Genomic DNA, 19401 nt, shown 5'->3' with positions numbered 1-19401 from the left:
CAATGTTCAGTCCGGCAGGCTGTAGAAATTAGGACTGTTTCCTTGGAGAAGAGAAGGCTGAGAGGTGATTTGATAGAAGTATTAAAAATCATGAGAGGTCTGGACAGAGTAGGGAGAGAGAAACTGTTCCCACTCGTGAAGGGATCAAAAATGAGAGGACACAGGTTTAAAGTATCTGGTAAGAGAAGCAAAAGTGGCATGAGGAAAAACTTTTTCACCCAGCGAGTGTTTAAGGTCTGGAATGCACTGCCTGAGAATGTGGTGGAGGCAGATTCAATTGAAGCATTCAAAAGGGAATTAGACAGTTATATGAAAAGGAAGAATGTGCAGGGTTATGGGGAGAAGGTGGGGAAATGGAACTGAGGGAATTGCTCTTTCAGAGAGCCAGTGTGGACACGATGGGCCGAATGGCCACGTCCTGCGCTGTAATGATTCTGTGATCCTGTGATATGAGTGTTTAATGCTATATGAAAAGTCCATTAAACTTCACAGCTAAACAGCAATTCTGCACTTTCATAAACTGTACAGTTCTCAAAATTTGTACGTCCAGGATTGGTGGAGCCCATGAGGATGGGTGGGTGTTTGGGGGCGGTGGGGGGTGTGGGAAAAGCAGGGGGTGGTGGTGGTGGGGAAGTCAAACTGACTGTGAGTTGTCAGACATGGCTCAGTTGTTAGCCATCTTGCCTCTGAGTCAGAGGTTGTGGATTCAAGTCCTGCCCCAGAAGCTTGAGCACAACAATCTAGGCTCCAGTGCTGTATTGTCAGAGGCGCTGTGTTTCAGATGAGATGTTAAACCATGGTCCTGTTGCTCTCTCTTGTGGATGTAAAATATTCCATGGTGCTATTTTGAAGATGAGCTGGGGAACTATCCCTGTTATCCTGGCCAATATTTATCCTTCAATCAACGTCACTAAAAATAGATAATCTGGACATTATCCCATTGCTGTTTGTGGAAGTTTGCTGTGTGCAAATTTGCTGCCATTTTTCCGTCAACAGTGACGACACTTCAGAAGTACTTCATCTGCTGGAAAATATTTTGGAATGTTCTAAGGTCATGACAAGTGCTATATGAATGCAAATCTTTCTTCTCTCTTCTGTAATCTTGTCCGTGCCCGTGTGGCTCTGTAGAGGTGCCCACTGGTATGCTTGATGCCTTTGATGACCAGTGGGCACTGTGCAGTATACATTGTCTTTTAGACAGCAATAAGAACACCATGAATTAGTTAGGAAGGTAGCCGTTTGTTTTTGGTGACACATTTTTGGCATCTTTTTAATTTGATTGGACCATCCTATAATAGTGGTGGCCTATGATGTGTAGTAGTAGTGCAGTGATGTGTTTTCTTTGGTAATTGAGGCAACCCAGTGCCACCCTTACTGCTCTATTAAACATAAAGTCAAGCTGCTGGAAACAACGGGCCAGCTAATGTGAAGTTTATTGCATTTCCTGAAAGCAACTTCTCCAGTGACCGTTTCAACTCATGAATGGACTGCACCATTTTCCTCAGTCTACTTAGAAGTTCGACTCGTCCATTTTTAATACATTATCAAGGATTTTTTTTCCACCTGAATTCACACTTGGAAGAATCTGGTCTCTATATGAGAAGGATTAAAAGCTCTGTGTGTGTGGATTTTTATTTTAAAGCCAGTTCTCCATCTCGGTGTGTTTTAAAAAAAATGTAACATTTGTATCCTGATAGGTGGGAGTCCGAAGATTTCTTTGCTTCCCTCTCCCCCCTAAAGTTTGTAAATCCTTTAATCTTTGTGCCTCCCTGGTGAGTGGGGAGAGTCCCAGGGGTGCTGGAGCTTGACGACGAGGCCGCCGTTTAGTGGAGCTGGGAGGGGAGACCGCACCGCGCTCGCCGCCGGCCGCCCTCCCATGTCGGTGATCGACTGACAAGGGGAACCTCTGCACCACCAGCGCCAGGTTTTTGAATGAGTTCCTTTGGAAGATGCCGGTGTGGAAGAAGAATATGCCTTCATGTCTGCAAGCTGACCGCGAAAGAGGTAAGGGAGGGGAGGGAGCTGGTGGGCAAGAAAAGCGGCTCTTACATCTCACACACACTAACTAGTCAGTCAGTTGAGAGCCGGCTGAAGGAGGCGAAGGCAAGGCGCTGGCAATCGCGGACTCCAAGGGTTTGCAGCAAGGATACACACACACGTTGCTCGTATAGTTTGTTGCTCACTGTTATTTGTAGTATGGCATTACCTCAGGAATGTAAACCCTCCTGAGGAGGTGTTCCTAATAAAGAAAGTTGCACCTAAAACTACCCCTCCCCCCAAATAAACTTTAGTGTTTACAAAACTGTTTTGATATAACCTCAGTCTTCAATATATGAATTTTATTAGGGGGTTTAGTTTGCTTGTGTGTTCTTGATTTAAAGTCTAAACCATTGTTCATTGATGTGCTGTGTATGTGCATGCTTTACTGTGGAATGAATTTTCATACGGCCAAACAGCAGTTGATGGGCATTGATTCCCTGCCAGGCTCAATAACTGAAGGCTGGCTCATTAATGTCAAGTGGAATCGGTTATGTTTGTTCTTTGTTTGAAGCTGCAGTTTTGATCCACCTGGTTACTTTGAAGATTAGAGGGAGCAGCATTTTGTTGATGGAACCTCTACAACACTGTCGGTACATGAAAATGTAGTGAATTGTTTGTATGTCTTGTGTATGCAATATTTACATATGGCTCAGTCGGGTTTCAGAGTTGACTAGTTTCATATTGTTGTGTATTGGAGTCTAAATGTAGTAAGTTTGCTTGATCTATCCTAGCTACTGTTGTTGGCGTCAGTTAAGAAACCAGGTGATGATTAATATATTGGGAGCCACTACTGGGAATCCTTTAGCAGATGAAAGGTGACTGACGACGCTTGCCATGAACTGGAATTTTTTTGTGGGGGCGTAATTGGGAGGTTACTTTTGACTTACGCCCGTTCGTAAATTGATTTTCGATATCAATTAACGCTTAAATTCTTTTTAATTAGACTACGCTGGAGTGGAATAAGCTAGCGTAATTGCAACTCAAAATCGTTAATAAATAAATCAAGTCGAATTAAAAAGCATTTGCGGCAATTGGTGTTTTAAAAGTGAATACTATTTTCTTAATTAAATGAAATGCTTCAGTATTAAATTATATACTTGACTAATTAACAAAACATCTGTTTCGATTAGTTTTAAAAGTCCCTGATCATCATTACTTTTGGAGATTGCCCAGTTAGAAAGAAAAAGGATCATATGGAAAAGATTTAAAAATAAGCAAACCTGTATTTATATAGCACCTTTTTTAATGTATTAAAACGTCCCAAGGCTCTTCACAGGAACGTTATAAAGCAAAATTAGGCACCAAGCCACATCAGGTGATGGATCAAATGGCCAAAAGCTTGGTCAGAAATAGGTTTTAAGGAGTGTCTTAAAGGAAGAAAGAGAGTTGGAAAGGTTTAAGAAGCAATTAAAGTTGGGGATGCCCAAGAGGTTGGAATTAGATGAGTGCAAATATCTCTGAGGGTTGTGCTGCTGGAGGCGATTAGAGATAGAAAGGTGCTAGACCATGGAGGAATTTGAAAATGGGGATGAGAATTTAAAAGGTGTTTGATTGGGAGCCAGTATAGGTCAGCGAGTACAGGGGTGGTAGGTGAACAGGACATAAGCGAGCAAGGACACTGGCAGCACAGTTTTGGATAACCTTGCGGTTTACAGCCAGTAAGATGGGAGGCCGGCCAGGAGTTCATTGGAATAGTGACTGTAATAACCATTTCGATGTAATTTCATAAACCCCAATCATGTACTACAGACTTGAGTTTATGTTTTGGAAATATTTTACAGCTGTGTAATGGCTAAATGCTAGAACCAAGCAGGCCATGAAAATGTTTTATTTGAATCTATACCTGTTTATTTCAATGCCCCTGTAAATCTCACGATTGTTTGCAGTGAATGCTTTTCCACCTTTACCTAAAACAAGTCGTCCAGCTGGCAATTTTTTTGATTTTCTGGTTTTATTCATTGATCTTCATTTGGCAACTATCATTTGGTTGCTTCATTATATGAAAAATAGCACATTTCCATCATGTGGTTGAGAGATTTGATGACTGATGATGAATTTTAAAAAATCACATTTCCTGAATTGTTTTTAACACAATGGAAAAAATGGGAAGGCTAATTTAGTTTCCTAACCCCTAGCACACCCGCATGTACCCTGTTTTAAGATGCCTATTTGAATATATTATACCTTTCCATAGACCTTCACAGCTGAGCATTGCCTTGGCAAATCACAAGTAATGCATGTAAAATGCTAAGTGTGTTTTTGATTAGAATGAGAAGCCACAGCTGTTAAAATTTCAGGATCACATATCTGCATTCCTAATACGTTCAAAATATAACACATGACAAAATGCAGCTGAATTTTGTAGCAAGGGCTTTCATTTCTCTCAAACTTTTAAATACACTCACTTTTTCTATTAAACTATTAGTGCATTAATTACAGATGTTAAACAATAATTTACAATAAAATATGGTTTCAGATTTTACCTTTCTATTAGATTATAACGAGCTATACAGAAGTTTAGCGCATGTTTAAAAGAAGGAAATATGTAATAAAGTTTATTTTTACACTAGAAACTAAAAAATGTCATTTGTGACAATCTGTGAGCTAGAAGAAGCAACATGAATATCAAATGCTTTTTTTGTTCCTTCAGAAGGCACCAAACTCTTATTAATATTGAAAGATCCAATGATGTGCTTGACTTCCTAATCTGCAAATCAAAAATAACCAAAATTATACTGTACAAAATAGCTCAAACATTTGACTTAATGTTACTTATGAGTTCGTGCAGCATCCAACAACAGGTATTTACTCTTAAGTTTTGAGTTCATTACTATTTAAAGGGCTGTAGTGTCGACTGTTTTTTAGTCAATTATGCTGCAACTGAACTGTTACTGGATAGGTTGATTCTGACTTTATTTTATTTAGAGATACAGCACTGAAACAGGCCCTTCGGCCCATCGAGTCTGTGCCGACCATCAATCACCCATTTATACTAATCCTACACTAATCCCATATTCCACCTACCTATACTAGGAGCAATTTATAATGGCCAATTTACCTATCAACCTGCAAGTCTTTGGTTGTGGGAGGAAACCAGAGCACCCGGCGAAAACCCACACAGTTCACAGGGAGAACTTGCAAACTCCACACCAGCAGTACCCAGAATTGAACCCGGGTCGCTGGAGTTGTGAGGCTGCGGTGCTAACAATTGCGCCGCCCAGGAGACTTTGAGTTTATCTAAACTCGGCAGGTAGATCATTAAAAATGGATACGTTCACTACATTGTGACACATTTCCTCCTCCATTCGGCTATTAATATGAAGACCACCTTTGTAAATATTAAATAACAAAAGTAAGGGTCAGCAAGTGATCTTTTATATTAGTTGCCCAATATGTTGAGAAAGTGGGTAAGAATTATTTTCCATTATGAAACGGTACTTGGCCTGATTATTTTTAATTCGCAGTTCTATAGTTATTGAGCTACTGACTCCAGAAAACTATTCTCGATAAGGATAAATTCAAGGGAAGGCTGTGTGCCTAAAGAGAAATTTGGGTATAAATTTACATATGGCCTGAACCTGCATAAATGCAGGAAATCTGTGTTGTGCCCTCATTTGGATGTGAGCAAGGTCATGCTGATGAGCAGGGCAATCTGGACAAAGGTATTGAAGAACAGAGTAAAAGATCAAGGAAATGCGGGCATATTGTAAGAACAGACATTGGCTATTCACATAGGCCTGAATTTCCTCCAATCTTTGGTTCTAGAAATTAACAATGTACTACAATGTTGCTGTTCTTGAGGCCCAAATCGACAGGAAGTTCCAGGCTAAGCTGCTTGGTTGAATAGTCACTTTGGTCGATTTGTTTATTTTATTCAATTATATCTATTGTTCCAGACATTAGGAAACACATTACCTACCTACTTCCTGGAAATTAAGTCGGTCTTCAAACAGGTTAGTAATCTGTTTGAATTGAGTGGGCAAATGAGAGAAATTAAAATGGGGACTTTTGACAAATGGAATAGGGAGAGAAAAATGTAATACTTTAGAACATCAGTACTGACCCTACATGTAATTTCAACATATGAAATTAATAAATATGTCGGCAGCATTTATTATTTATCTGTGTCATGCAGAAAGGCGGAGCATAAGTATTCAGGGAAGAGGGTGGCTCAGTCGGTTTATAGAATGTGGCACAGCCTTACAAACCAGGAAGTTTCTAAGTTCAATTCATGGCCTGTGCTAAGCTGGCTGATCTTAGCCAGGGCAGCATAGGGCACTGCAGTTCATTTTGGTGCGTTAATTGGGAGGAGGGGGGAAGAAAATCAATTCAAGTTCTTGCTTCCAATTGCTATTCCCAATCCTTACTATAAGTGTTGTACGAGAACATTAAATTGGATATCAAGTGAAGGCAGGATTGTGGTTGGCTGAGATAAATTGTTTAATTTCAGAACTCAGTTCAAATTGCTTTAACTGTGTGCAAAAATCTGCATTTCCATTAAATTCTTAATTTTCACACTCTTCCCTATTGAAACTTAGTAAATCGTGAATTTCATTGCTATATTGTTTAGTTGCAGGTAAATGTTTTCTCCACAAGGACCTCTAACCTCCTTGAAGATTTTCAACTAGCTTCTGCTCTGAATAACATTTTTCACTCAATATGCACTCTAAATCGTCTAGAGGGGAAAAAAAATCCAAATCCACTACCTTGAAATTCTTAAATCATTTTCATTTCTTTTAGTCTTCCCTGTTGGTCTGTTTTGATTTGTAATAATTGCAATTGCCTTTTACAGAGAAAAAAGAATTACCTTTTTAGAATGGTCAATTTTGATACTGAGAATGTGAATTTTGAACAGTAGTTTGATGAGCTGACATCTTCGATTCCTTAGTTTACCAATATTTTTTCTGTTTCCCATCATTTCTAATTGAACTTTGTATTTTTCCTACATTGTTTAGTTACGGGCCAGTGATTAATGTGAAAATTCTTATATGGTGGTTAGTTTAAATGTTGTTGGATTCTGACCATCAAAACCAATAACTTAACAGGTAACTTGTTCTGCTGATTGATTCAGGTGAAGTATTTCACATTTTAAAATGAGTTTTTTTTTTGCCAACACATTGGCTCAGATTTTGTGGTAATAATGGTGACAAAATTGCCAGTGTTTGCCATCATTACTCCTCTAAAACTGACAGCAATTTCTGGAGTCCACACATGCTCAGTTAAACTCAGAAATCCAGAAGTTGCTATCGGTGATTCTATGCTTCTCCGTAAAGTGCGATGTTGAAGTCCTTGCAGACTGCAATCAATTAGAAATCATTGAACTGATGCGAACTTGCACTTTTACATTATTTTCACTGTAAAAGCTCTTGAAAATGTTCACCTGGTTGAAATGTAAGCATGACCGACTAAGTTTATAATCACTGCTGCATGACCTCTCTGGCTGTGAAAAACTGATTTTAATATTTGTGGAATTTCTCCATTATCGGAAAGGCAGCACATTTTAATTTTTTTAATGTTTGATAGTTCGGCTTCTCTCAATCCCATATGGATGTGCCAATCTTTATTTTGCTCTTTGTAAAGTTGGAAAAGGGAAGGTCTGCCCCACCGAGATCATGAGCATTTTATGGATAGCTTTGAGGTCAGCGAGTGCCGTTGCTTCGCCGCTGATCGCAAAAACCGGGCCATCGTGAAAATACACATTTTTCAACATGACAAAGTACCATAAAATATTTTTGACAAATAATGAAATGTTTTTTTAAAAATCCTTGATTAATTGATTAGGGCATTTTGTTTGGGGAGGTGGGGGGTGGTGTGGAAAATGTGAATGCAGTATATTTGAATATTGGGAGTCCGTGAGGAGAGCACCTTTAGGAAGTCATCCGACTTTTTGGTTTACTAGAACATTTCTATTTCTTTTCACGAAGAAAAAGATTTTCTTTACTGATGTACTATTTACGTTTTTGGATTAAAATAAATATCTTTTGATACAGATGATTGTTGGAGCATGGAATACTTTCTCCCAGGGGGTAATTGACTGTTGCGTCTTTTCAGGGAAAATTGGATGAAGAGCAATGATTCAATGGGTAATTGGCACTCTGCTTTGAACCTTAGAATGGGGGGTTTCTGTGTAGTTTAATATCTGCAGGTGAGCCCCACACGCAAGATTGAAAACTACTGACATCCCCTACAATTATGAAGTATAGACTGAATGTAAAATCCCTTCAGTGTACTGCAGTAAATGTTGAAAATTTCATCATTATGCCAAAATATGGTCAAAAGTTTGATGGTTCTTCATGGTGTGATGACTGAGGTGGGAGGAGTGCACTGTCTTTTCTAGTCCCAGCTCTCAGCAGGTCACAACATATTTGAAAAATGTTTACCCAGTTACTGATTCGGTCCATCATATACTCCACACCAATTAGATTTCTTCAATAAACAACAAAATTATCAGTTTATTATCAAACGAGACCTATCCAGGAATGAAGCAAAGCATTAACATAGATTGAAATATGAAAGTTCTCTTTTTAAATTCCTCAGACACAATGAAAAAAACATTCTCTCTGCAGAGATCTGTTACCAAAAATACTTTGGCCAAATACTTTTCTAATTCATGAAGAAAAAAGAGAAGATATGGAAGGAAGTTGGTTGTCCTTTTTGGTGTGCGTCCAGATATATGGAGACAAGTCACTTGGATCTTTTCTAACGATAGGTAGTGTTGAGAATTAATCTGGCAGGTTTTTCCAGCTTCTCACAAGAGATGCAGCACCATGAATTTTAGCTCTCCCACCCTGGATCTTTGCTGGGTTTCTTCAAAAAGGTAAAGAAAGAGGTGAACTGGGTGATCAAATGGCAGATATCCATTCACCAAAATCAGGTAGCAGGAAACGGTCTGTGATCCACAACTGTTTTATTCTTAATCCACATTCAGTACAAATTACCAGTTTCCACTCTTCCCTTCTAGACTAACTCCCTGTCCAGAAGTAACTCTCCTGACTGGGGAAAAACCCAGCCCTTAAATACAAGCTGCAATGGGCATTGCCTGCTCTCTATTATCTCTGAACTCTTTCTTTTGGGCCTCCTTATCTCGAGAGACAATGGATACGCGCCTGGAGGTGGTCAGTGGTTTGTGAAGCAGCGCCTGGAGTGGCTATAAAGGCCAATTCTGGAGTGACAGGCTCTTCCACAGGTGCTGCAGAGAAATTTGTTTGTTGGGGCTGTTGCACAGTTGGCTCTCCCCTTGCGCCTCTGTCTTTTTTCCTGCCAACTACTAAGTCTCTTCGACTCGCCACAATTTAGCCCTGTCTTTATGGCTGCCCGCCAGCTCTGGCGAATGCTGGCAACTGACTCCCACGACTTGTGATCAATGTCACACGATTTCATGTCGCGTTTGCAGACGTCTTTATAACGGAGACATGGACGGCCGGTGGGTCTGATACCAGTGGCGAGCTCGCTGTACAATGTGTCTTTGGGGATCCTGCCATCTTCCATGCGGCTCACATGAACTAGGTCCTGGTTAATTAAAGGAATCAGCATTTTCAACATTGTTAACACCAACAGTGTTCAAAACGGTTCACACCCCTAATGACTTGAAACAATATCTTCCCCAAACAGAAAGTCAATCTCCTGATCTCCATAAACCTTAACATGTGGCTCCTCTGTAAACATCTTCCCCAGGTCACCAAGGTTTCTGTTTACTGAGTTTAAAGTACATGATTTCCAGCGCAGATTGTTTTCAAATCACATCTCAACTGTCCTTTCAGTGAACTTGGTTAAAAAACCACATCCATGGAATCTTTTCAATTTTAACATAAGTCCGCAAAAAAAAAAAAATTTAGAAATGGAAGCATTTCATAACACCTCCATTCTTGGAGGAATGAAACACATTTCATTATAAACAGTAGGAAAAAAAACAGAAGATGAAAACATTTTGAAACACATTTACACACTCATTCTCATTCACTCTTTACCTGTAGCAAATACAATTTGGCTTAGTACCATCTTTTCACTCTGATATCTCATAGCAAAGTTAGATTCTAGACAAAGCATCTGCAATTTATATTTATTTTTTCCCGCAATGCGGAAAGTCGTTAAGTAGTGAGGTTGAAATAGTAAACTCCATGGGAATATTCTGGCATTCTGGTTTTCAAATTTTTCCACATAGGCTCGGGGGTTGTGATCAGTATATACGAGTGTCTCTCAGTAGTCTGGCCAACATAGACGTAAACGCTGAAGAGCTAGTAACAAGCCCAGGGTTTCCTTTTCCACTGTGGAATATATTTTTTTGGTGTCAATTTAACTTCTTGGAAAAGTAATGCACTGGCTTTTCTATGCCTGATTCATCATCGTGTAACAGGACTGCACTGAACCCTAGGTCACCAGCACCGATTGTTACCTTGAAGGGCTTGATGAAATTTGGAGCAGCCAACACTGGTTTATTAATCATAATGGCTTTCAGCCTCAAATGATGCTTGGCACTCCCCTGACTACACTATCTTGGTTTTCTTTTTTTGTAGCAAATCTGTCAGTGGAGCAGCTATAGTACTAAAATTTGGTACAAACTTGTTTAAAAACCTCATGATCTCTTGCTTAGTCTTAGAGGTAGGGAGCTCCACCAATGCTTGTACTCTTGCTGTTCTTGGCAGCATTTATCCTTGCCCTACTATATTCCCGAGGTAGGTTACACTTGCTTTTGCTAATTCACTTTTGGCAAGGTTTATCACTAAATCAGCTGGTTGTGATTTTCTAAACAGAGCTTCTAGTTGTTCCAAGTGGTCCTTAAAGTGTCAAGGTATACTAGCACATCGTCAAGATAAACCACACAATTAGGAATACTGGTTACCACTTAGTTCATTAGTCTCTGGAAAGTAGCTGGAGCATTTTTTAGCCTGAATGGCATCATTCGGCATTGGAAAAGACCATCTGGTGTGACACAGCTGATATTTCTTTAGCTTGGGGTGTTAAAGGAACCTGCCAATATCCCTTTAACAAATCTCTTTGTAAAAAATGTGGCACTGCCCACTTTGTCAATACAGTCTTCCAAGTGAGGAATTGGTGAGAGTCTGCCTTTGTTACTGCATTAACCTTTCTGTTGAACTGTCCAGTTTAGGTATTGACACCACTGGGGAACTCTCGCTGCTTTGACTGGGTTCAATTTGGTGGTTTTCTAGCATGTATTGGATTTCTGCTTTTACCTGGGCCTGTTTCTCTGGACTTGAGCGATTAAGGATGCTGTTTTATTGGAAAGAATGCCCCTATATCCACATCATGTGTGGCTCAGATTGTGCTGAGAGTAGCTTTGTTAGGTCTTCTCGTTTCCTGCATCTAAATAAGAAAGCATAGTATCCAATCTCCCGAACAATTCAGTATTAGCTAACAGGACAGAAGGAGGTTCAATTTGAGAATTGTTTAGGTCTCCTTCTGCCTCAATCTCTCTATCCCTTTCACTCTTCACTGTCCCTACCAGTTGGCATACCAGAGCTTGCTTATCCTCTTCCCCACGATGATATTGTTTCAACATATTGAAATGACATAGCCAATTCTTTTTCCGGTGATCTGGGGTGTCAATCAAATAATTTACTTTACCAATTCTTTTGACCACTTTATATGGACCGCTGAACAGTGCTTTCAGTGGTTCACCTTGTAAAGGCAGTAATACTAATACCTCATTCCCTGGTTGAAACGTCCGGATCTTGTTATGCTTGTCTGCCCATTTTCTTCATGGTTGTTTGGGAAGCTTTAAGGTGTTTGAGCCACTTTGCAAGCTCTTGTGAGCCTCTCCCAGAACATGGACACATAACCTAGCACAGAAGATTCGTCCCTCTGTTCTAAAAAATTTTTCTTTGTTAGTTTAGAGAACCTGTTATCTCATGTCCATAAAGTAATTCAAAAGGACTAAAACCGGTAGACTTATGTGGTGAATCCCTGGTGGCAAACAAATGAAATTCTAGCCCTTTATCCCAATCATGGCGATATTCATGACCGTATGCCCTGATCATCGTTATGAGGGTCTGATGGTACCTTTCTAAAGCCCCTGGTGTCTGTGGGTGGTATGCTGAAGACTTTAACCGTTATACCCAAATTATTCATAACTTTCTGGAAAATTTTAGGCATAAAGTTAGAACCTTGATCCGACTGAATCTCTATCGGTAATCCATATGTAGTGAAGAACTGGGTTAACTTCTGTACCACTACCTTAGCAGTAATTGTTCAAGGGAATGGCCTCTGGGAACTGAGTAGCCATATCCATGATAGTCAGCATATATTGGTGTCCTACTTTTTTTTGGTAAAAGTCCTACACAGTCTACCAACACCCGACTAAATAGTTCCCCAAAAACTGGTATGGGTGCCGGTTTTATGGCAGGTTGCAGTTTCCCCATAATCTGGCATGTTTTACAAAACTTCACCACGGCCTTGGAAAGAGCGGGCCGTAGAAATGTCGACTTGTACATGATTGGGTCTTTTGGATCTCCACATATCCTTCTATAAGAATTTCATGCGCTATCCTTAATATTTCCCAGCGATACTTGCATGGTACCACAATCTGGTGAACAACCCTCCATTCTTCATCCACAGGTCTCTGAGGAGGTGTCCATTTCCTCATCAGAATCCCATTTTTAATATAGTAGCCTTCTGGAGCTCCCTTTGCCTCAGCTTCAGTTAGAGCCGATTGTGCCACTTTATTTAACTCTGGATCGACTTGCTGAGCCTTGATCAGTGAAGACTCATTAAACATTTCTTTTGGATTATCCAAGTTCCCAGAGAATGTTTCAGATATTCAGCTATCTGTCTGTGGTGCCAGTTTTACCTCCAACAATGGAACTTGTTCAGCCATTGCTCGGGTCACTACACATGAAGGAAAAATTCCTAGAACCTTTTCCTGCAACTGTTCTGTCTCTTTGACTTCACTTCGTTTTTCCGTGACTACTTGAGAAGCTATTACCTTCGCTTTGGCCAAATTATTCCCCAGGAGTAGGTCAACTCTGTCCACAGGCATCTATGAAGAACTCCTACAGTTACTGTTCTAGACATTAGGTCATACTCTAGATGCACTTGATAGGAAAGTACAGGTATATACTCCCTGCTGATGCCGTTCACTAAAACCTTGGCATGCGGTGCGCTCTCTGGTGGAAAAGTTATGCCTTTCCCCAGCAAAAGAGTTTGGTTTGGGTGGCTGGCTCCTGTATCCCCAGGTAGAACTATAGGTTTACCTGCCTCACTTGAAGGATAAGGAGTTACTTTTTTCCTTTTGCCAAGAATTCCCTATAACACTCTGGTATCTTGTTCACGTCGCCCGCACTCACTGCGGTTTTTGTACTTGGCTTTACAGCTGCAGTCAGAGTACGACAGATCAGTCTGTAGCTATCAGTCAGAACCCCTTTCTCTGCATTGGCCTTGTGTACCCCAATAAGTTCCATGGGTTTACCCCACAACTTCTAGCATTCTGCACAAAGGTATCCCACCTTTCCCACCTTGTGACAATGGTACCTTTATAGGCTTGCGGACCTCACTTCCACCCTCAGCATCTTCCTTTCTGGTCTGAGGAGGGCATGCCCAGCTGTCTCTTGTTCCCGGCTACTTGCTTTCCTTTCACCCTCCCACTTTATATCCTTCTTGGGTTTGTGGGGGTGACGGACAAAGGGTATAGACTTGTAAACAAGCTCGTAGTCATCGATTTCTGCTGCCTGTTTGGCTGCTGAAACCTTCTGTTCTCTACATGAGTTCTTACTAACGGAGGTAGTGAATTTTTAAATTCTTCCAGGAGAATTATTCCCCTAAGGTTCTCATACATGGCCTGTACCTTTTAGTGCCCACAGCCAATGATAAAAATTAGTTTGCTTTGCCCTCTCAATTTCTATGTAAGTCTGCCCAGGCTGTCTCCAGAGGTTCTGAAATTTTTGCCTGTACGCTTCAGGGACCACATAAGCAGCGAGAATATCCTTTTTTGCCAGCTCATAATCTGCAGAAGCCTCCTCAGAAAGCATGGCATAAATTTCATGAGCTCTGCCCATCAACCTGCTTTGTATAAGCAGTGTCCAGCTTTCCTTTGGCCACTTCATCTATCTAGCTATTGTTTCAAAAGAAATGAAAAATACTTCTACATCCTTTTTCTTAAACTTTAGGAGAGCTTGTACAAATTTAAAAAGCTCTCCACTGGGTCCTGGGATGGAGTCTGATCTTGCCTCACCAGAATTTTCCTTGGAGCCAAGGCTTTTGACTAAGTTCCAGCTTTTTAACTTCAAATTCCCTTCTCTTTCTCTTTGAAATGCTGTCTCTTGTGCTCTTTCCTCTTTGTTCAAGGTTTTTCATTGTTAATTCTGCTTCCTGTTCAAGCTTAAGTTTTTCTATTTCCAATTCCAACAGAATCCTTGCTAATTCAACTGCACTTTCATCTGGTTCACCTTTTTCTTCCAATTTCAAATGGTGTTCTATTACCTCAATTATATCTGCTTTCTTTATTCCTGGTTTTAACTCTGAACACTAACTTTTCTGCCAATTCCTTTAGTTTAACCGGGTTAAGTTTCTCAAATCACTCAGGGATACATCCTTCTTCCCCCAAAAGGTCATAACAATTGAGAAAGACATTTCGGTCATGTAAACTTTACTTTAATACACAAGAAACCTGTTTTTTTACTTTTCCACTTTTCAATTATTATTCCCCCACTTACAATTACGTGTTGTCGGCTTTTGGGTTATCCCACAAGGAACCTCCAGTTATATGTTACAACCAAGGTGGGAGGAATGCACTGTCTTTTCCAGTCCCACTTCTTCACAGCTCACAACATATATTTTAAAAATGTTTACCCAGTTACTGATAGTCAATCCTTTACTCTTTATCCCAGAATAAAATGCACCAACTAGATTTCTTTAATTCGCAATAAAATTATCAGTTTATTAACAAACGAGACTTATCCAGTCGCGAAACAAAGCATTAACACACAGATTGAAATATGAAAGTTCCCTTTTTAAATTCCCCACACATACTCCTGCACATTGAAAAAAAATACAGAAATTCTCTCTGCAGAGATCTGTTCCAAAAAAAATAATACTTTGGCCAAATACTTGCTAATTCTTGAAGAAAAAAAATGGAGTGAGGCCTGTTGTACCTTTTGGTTTGGCATCTGGGTATTTGGAGACGAGTCACTGGGATCTTTTCTAAAGCAGTTCTTTTCAGGCGGCATTGAGAATTAATCTGACAGGTTTTCCAGCTTCTCAGAAGAGATGCAGCACCAGGGATTTTAGCTCTCCCACACTGGATCTTTGCAGGGTTTCTTCAAAGAGGTAGAGAAAGAGGTGAACTGGGTGTTTTTTTTTTTACCTTGGCAAGCAAAATACCAACAGTCTTCAAAACAGTTTACACCCCACTTGAAAACAATACCTTCCCCAAACAGAAAGTCAACCTCCTGACCTCCCTAAACCTTGACATGTGGCTTCTCTGTAAACATCTCCCCCAGGTTACCATGGTTTCTGTTGTTTATTTGATTTAAAGCACATGATTTCCAACACTGATTGTTTTCAAACAACATCTCCAGTCTCCTTTCAGTGAACTTGATTTAAAAAAAACACATCCATGGAATCTTTTTTCAGTTTTAACAGGTCCTCAAAAAATTTTTTTAAAATGGAAGCACTTTTGTAACAATGGTGACTTAACTAGTTATGATTAAATGGATTGTGGCTTGAAAATTAGCCACTTGCAGATAAAGTTTTTAAAAATCAGATTTACTGTTGGGCAAAAAAAATTTTCTCCGCTGTTATAGTAGCTGTGAACATTTACTGCCAGGTGCCCATTGAGAAGTACATTTGGCTCCAGTCAGCCAATTTCTTGTCCATGTAACAGGACTTAGCTTGCATTTGTTCTGGTGAAGGTAGGGAACTGTATAGTAAAGGTTGGCAAAAGGCCTTGTACATCTATATGTATAGGAATTAGAGAATGTTGATCTTTTGTGAAAGTATTATTTTAAAAAATATATTTATTCATTCACAGGATGTGAGCATTGCTGGCAAGGTCAATATTCAATGACCGTCTTAATTGCCCTTGAGAAGGTGGTGATGTGCTACCGCCTTGAACCACTGCAGTCCTTGTGGTGAATGTGCTCCCACAGTGGCGTAGGGATTTCTAGGATTTTCACCCAGCAACATTGAAGGAATAGCGGTATATTTCCAAGTCAAGATTGTATGTGACCTGGAAGTGGTGGTGTTCCCATGTGCCTGATGTCCTTGTCCCTCTAGTTGGTAGAGGTCCCAGGTTTGGGAGGTGCTATTGAAGCAGCCTTATTGAGTTGCTGAAGTGCATCTTCTAGCTGGTACACATTGAGCTGATGATGAGGGAGTGGATGTTTAAGGTGGTGGATTGGCGACTGAGCAAGTGGGTTACTTTGTCCTGAATGATGCTGAGCCTTTTGTGTTATTGGAGCTGCAGTCATTTAGGGAAATGGAGAGTATTCCATCACACACTATGTTCTGCAGGTGATGGAAAGAGTTTGTGGAATCAGGGGGTGAGTTATACACTGCAGAATATGCAACCCTTGACCTGCTCTTGTAGCCAGAGCATTTATGTGGCTGCTCCAGTTAAGTTTCTGGTCAATGGTGATTTCCTCCCTCCAGGATGTTGATGGTGGAGGATCAAAGAATGGTAATGCTATTGAATGTCAAGCAGAGCTGGTTAGACTCTCGTGCCTGGAATTTATTCTTGCAAAATATTTTTGCTCTATGTAGATGTAGGTTTGAGCCTGTGCACTCCGTATAGACTGAACCAGTAAAATTCAAAAATAATCTCACAACATTAATGTTGCAAACAATCATTAGGGATCGACAGTTACACATTTTAGACTTTCTGGTGAAACTTTGTAAGGCCAAATGTTTGTTTAAATCGTTTGGTAATTGTTTTATTATGAAAACTTGTATATGTAATTCTGGACATTAAACCAACAGATTTTCCATGTACATCCAACGTAGGAACCTCATATTTAAAGATTTTGAATAAGGCAGGTACATTCAGCTCAAGCCTTTAGTTTACCCAGGTATTGGATAATGTTATCTAGGCTATTCTGTTTAGTTAATATTTCTGCTTTCTTGAAATGGATAAAAAAGAAATTCTTTGACAACAACTGGCATTTATATATTGCCTTTTAGCATAGTAAAATGTCCCAAGGCTCTTCAATGGAGGATTGTCCAACAAAGTTTGATATAAGCAAAATATAAACAAGTTTTATGAATTCCTTCTTCATTTTAATAAAGTAAAAGTAGTAACTAAACAATATCCTAGATAATACTTTCAGCTATTTCCAGTAATCCCTGTGATAGGGTTTTTGTTCAATGAGACTTGAGATTTTTTTTTTTCTATTTAACTTATCTTTGTGAGCTGGGTTTATTTAGTCATCTTCCATATGGTTCAATTCTTCTTCGTTCATGGGAAATTCTCTGCTTATAATGTTGTTAGTCCTTTTTGTAATCCTTAATGGTGGGTAGCATTGTCATACTTCAGAACCTAAAAGGCCTGGACCAATGATAGTGGGATTTATGTCTGCAGTCTTTGAGGAAAATTCATTATTAAGTTGCAGATTATTTATTGACAATTTACCTCTGTTATGTATTGAAGTTGAATGTATTCTTCTGAGAGTGGTGGTTTTATTAACCTCCTACTTAAAGAAATGGTTTTAACCTTTTGTATCGACTTACTTGTTCATGTCCTGTCAGTGTCAAGGGTCAGGTCCTTTAACTTATCTGGTGTTGTATTCTTGCAATATTTTTCTTTAACGTAAGTGTGCAGTATTTATTTTCTTTTGTTTTCTCCCCACACGTTGCATGAACTTCACTTTAAACCCAATCTCAATGTAGGTTCCCAACTTGTGAATTCTTCATCTCCATTTTTGTTTTCGTAACATTGTTTTCCCCTATCACGTTTACTACCCAGGAGTGTTGTGATGCAAGAACTGAGTATTTGTGGTCATGAGTTCAAAGTTTTAATGTTGTAGCAGTTGGACCACACAACATGACCCCATTATCTTTTGTGCACCTTGCATGGTTTTACACTTGAGAAATGGTTGTGAACTTGGCTATTATCTTAGATATTAGTTATTATATAATATGATGGTGAACTTTGCCAGAAGGATTGGGATCATCTTATTGTTGCGTTGGGGAGATTTGATGGACCAGCGAGGAAGGAAATAATGGAGAGTTAATTCATGAGCAGATACAGGCCCAAACACAATAGTCCATGTGGATGCAATTGTATTTGGGGCTGGCTCTGCCTATAATTAGTGTGATGATTTTATATAATTTAATCTTTTAATTCCTGTTTGGAGTGAATGAGGAGGAAAAGGAGAATCTAGCTAGAGTAATTACATTCAGATGAGTGCTGAAATTAACAACATGTATGAATCAATAAAAAGACCCGGGGTTAATTAAAAGGCTCCATAGAATAGTGAAGTGAAATGTAAAGGAGTGGCGGCATTATACTTCCAGACAGGATGTCTGATCTGCTTGGGAAGAAACCCATATGTTAATGTTCAACTACAAAATAATTCTTGAGCCTCAGAATAGTTCAGAGGAGATTTTTTAACAGTTCAACCAAATTGAAGAGGTGAGTGACTAAAAGAGAAATCGATTCTTGAAAAACACTCTTTCTGGACATCATAATCACAGGTGCTGATTACAGTTATTGTCTCAGCAATTCATCACAAAACATTTGTTAATAAGTATTATTTACCTGAAAGTAAGCTTTGAGAATACAATTTAAGTTTTTGGGGGAAAGTAACAAAACAATTCTCAACTCCTCATGGGATAAAAGGCACACCCTTCTATCTGTGAATTCCTGTCTACGCACAGATTGAAATCTAGGAAATAATACAAGCTGCGCACCTTCTGAATATAGTGGAAAGCTCTCCAATTGTTGAGATAAAGATATTTGGTTGAAGCATAGGCTTTTGAGACAGAGTGAGGCCATGAAGTAAGGAAGACACACAAGACAATACACTTGGTAAATTTGCCATCATGTTATTGTGAAAGATCTAATTTTTCTGTTTGGAATCTTATTTTGGACATTATGGGGTGAAGTTAGGCTTCACCTGTCGCACAAATCCTGCTCCTGGGGAATTGGCTCTTCTAATGGAAAAGGATGCTGATAATCCCCTTCAAAATTTGTGGCTTGAATACCTGCTCCAGCATTTTAGTTCCATAAAATCCAAAGTGAAAATATTGTAGTCTTCTAGGTTTTATGTTGCTCCTTCAAACCTACCTCTTTGGACAAGTTTTTGGTCACCTGTCCTAATATCTCTGTGGCTCAGTGCCAAATTCTGTCTGATCTTGTGAAATGCCTTGTTTATTTTTAAACTACATTAAAGGTGCTGTACAAATGGAAGATGT

The 19401-nt window shown here is 39.5% G+C and overlaps 1 protein-coding gene across 1 annotated transcript in view; it reads left to right on the top strand.

Annotated features, from left to right (window-relative positions):
- The first annotated feature begins 1590 nt into the window (after positions 1 to 1590).
- The window catches only part of grip1 (glutamate receptor interacting protein 1), a 434653-nt gene continuing 416842 nt past the window's right edge, over positions 1591 to 19401 (top strand). Inside the window, exon 1 of the mRNA XM_068050479.1 lies at positions 1591 to 2004. Within this exon, the coding sequence (XP_067906580.1) occupies positions 1950 to 2004 (55 nt within the window). The 5' untranslated portion in view covers positions 1591 to 1949. The remainder of the gene's footprint in view (positions 2005 to 19401) is intronic.

This window comes from Heterodontus francisci, chromosome 18, assembly GCF_036365525.1.
Source record: "Heterodontus francisci isolate sHetFra1 chromosome 18, sHetFra1.hap1, whole genome shotgun sequence".
NCBI lineage: Eukaryota > Metazoa > Chordata > Chondrichthyes > Heterodontiformes > Heterodontidae > Heterodontus > Heterodontus francisci.
Note: the sequence above shows the minus strand (reverse complement) of the source record. Positions and strands in the feature narration are given on the sequence as shown.